We start from the raw sequence: 1,989 nt of genomic DNA, 5'->3' as shown, positions 1-1,989 counted from the left end.
AGTCTTGTGGTAGATGATGCCGAATAGCTTCCTCACTGCCCCACGAAATTCCCAATCCCTGGCGACGCCCTCAGGCTTAAAAATCTTCGGATTTCGACGCAAATGATCCTGATGACAATTTCTTAGGACTTCCCATCACCCTAGTCACCTGGATCATTTCATCCATAAGCTGCATCCGTTGAGCTTCCTTCAGCCTCAGACTCGAACGGCGAACCTTCACCGAAACTCGCAACAGCTATCCCACTGAGAACTCTTACTTGAATCGGCTCCTCCACACACTGTCTGATATCGCTGGCCTCACGCATATTTACACCTCGACAAACAATCCCTTCAAAACACCGCGATAGTAACAACTCTACACAGTAGAAATGTCGTAGAAACACTATCGATTCTTGAACGCTGCAATGGCCTCATCCTCCTCCTTACTTTCCTTCTTGTGCTTCTTATTCTTCTTATGATGATGTCTTTTACTCTTCTTAGTGGCACGGCTTCTAAAAACAGCAATAAAACTGCCCGCAGCGTCACCTCCTACCCCTTGCTCGTCGCGTCAAATGCAGAATAGCTGCCGGCACCATCCTGCATCGCAAATGATGACAGACTGGCTGAAGACATTCCAGGGGGTAAAGAAGGCATAAGTCCAGTCGCCTGATGGCCAACTTGAGCAGCGGCAAAAGACAGAGAAATACATTCAACGTATTGATGATCTCATCTGTGGGCCGCCAGATGCTGCTAGGCTCATTCTCCTCCCTTTCCCGCATTTCCGAGGCTGCAACGTCGGCCTCCTCTGTCCATTCCAAATGCCCTCCTTTATTGACATTCATGATTTGCTCCTCAGCTCTCGCGTTCCTATACGTTCGCCTTACACAGCTATCAAGCTATAGCATGCTCTCACTACCTCACTGCTTGGTCAGGGTTAGGAGGCTGTCTCCATTTTCGTTGCCGTATCCGAACCGTTGGAGGCGTCAGACCATCACGCAAGGTCAGTGGGAACTCCGGATCCAACTATTGCGATTGGTTAGTACTTCAAACACTCCAAGCACCCACCTCAACTCCCTGCTCCTGTAACCGCTGTTTATACTCTGACCACGTCCCACGGAAGGCCACGAGCATCTGGCTAACATCCGCCGTCTTAGTGAATACGTGATTGTTGGGTGACTTGAACGACTCCACAAATGTCGGTATGTCCAACAACACTCCCGACAGAGTTTCCTCGAATGCCTGACTCAATAGTACCTCCAAAGCCTCCAAGTCCACAGCCATCTCGGATTACCTTTACCGCAAATGCCCGACTCCTTTCACCTTCCACAGGCCTATCCACTGGAGTGATATCAATAACGTCATCCAGCTGCTTCGAATAGCCCTATAAACTCACTCACCGTCCAACACCACATCTAGACTGACCTCTTCCAATACAGGCCGCAGCCGTTCCGCTATGTCCAGTGGTAGCCTAAGGATGCACTGTAGGTCGTAGGGCCATGGGACCTGCATGAGGCATCCCTCACCCACTACCAGGGTAGACCCTACCTGATGAGGCGTTGGAGGTTTAAGGACCATGCCATTAGGGGGCAAAGCTTGGCCAGCTCCTAGGTGGTCACTTCCGGGTGGCGTAACTCCTCCAACACTAAGAGGCAACGGCTACTACCCATTCAGGATGCCGATCACATATAAGGCAACATGAACCAACAGCCCCTGCAGCTACTACTGTATCGAAAAATGCGAAGATGAGCCTAAACCAGCTGCTCTCGAGCCACCGAAATCTCCTTGAGAGCTCTGCGCTCCACGAATCCGTAAAGTCATCAGAAATTATATACTGCAATAACATGCCCCAGCCTAGCCTCGACCGATTACGATAACAACACAACAGGAAAGGCCTCGCTAGGAGGAACAAAGTGGATATACTTTCATACCGCATTTTTATAACTTTATACTCTCATCAGAGCAGAGGAACCGCCGCCTCCCTCAAGCATGACGCTATCACTGGTAAGCTGG

At 50.1% G+C, this 1,989-nt stretch overlaps 1 protein-coding gene across 1 annotated transcript; it reads right to left on the bottom strand.

The window, feature by feature from the left end:
- Nucleotides 1-382: 382 nt before the first annotated feature.
- Nucleotides 383-1,554, bottom strand: Pmar_PMAR010028 (conserved hypothetical protein; the record flags this gene model as incomplete). Its single annotated transcript, XM_002775258.1, has 8 exons — nt 383-491; nt 533-645; nt 687-846; nt 896-1,002; nt 1,045-1,218; nt 1,271-1,360; nt 1,402-1,482; nt 1,525-1,554. 8 exons carry the CDS (start codon nt 1,552-1,554, stop codon nt 383-385), a joined length of 864 nt encoding a protein of 287 aa, XP_002775304.1.
- Between the last annotated feature and the right edge of the window lie 435 nt (nt 1,555-1,989).

The sequence above is a fragment of the Perkinsus marinus genome (genome assembly GCF_000006405.1).
Source record: "Perkinsus marinus ATCC 50983 genomic scaffold scf_1104296956214, whole genome shotgun sequence".
Lineage (NCBI taxonomy): Eukaryota > Perkinsozoa > Perkinsida > Perkinsidae > Perkinsus > Perkinsus marinus.
Note: the sequence above shows the minus strand (reverse complement) of the source record. Positions and strands in the feature narration are given on the sequence as shown.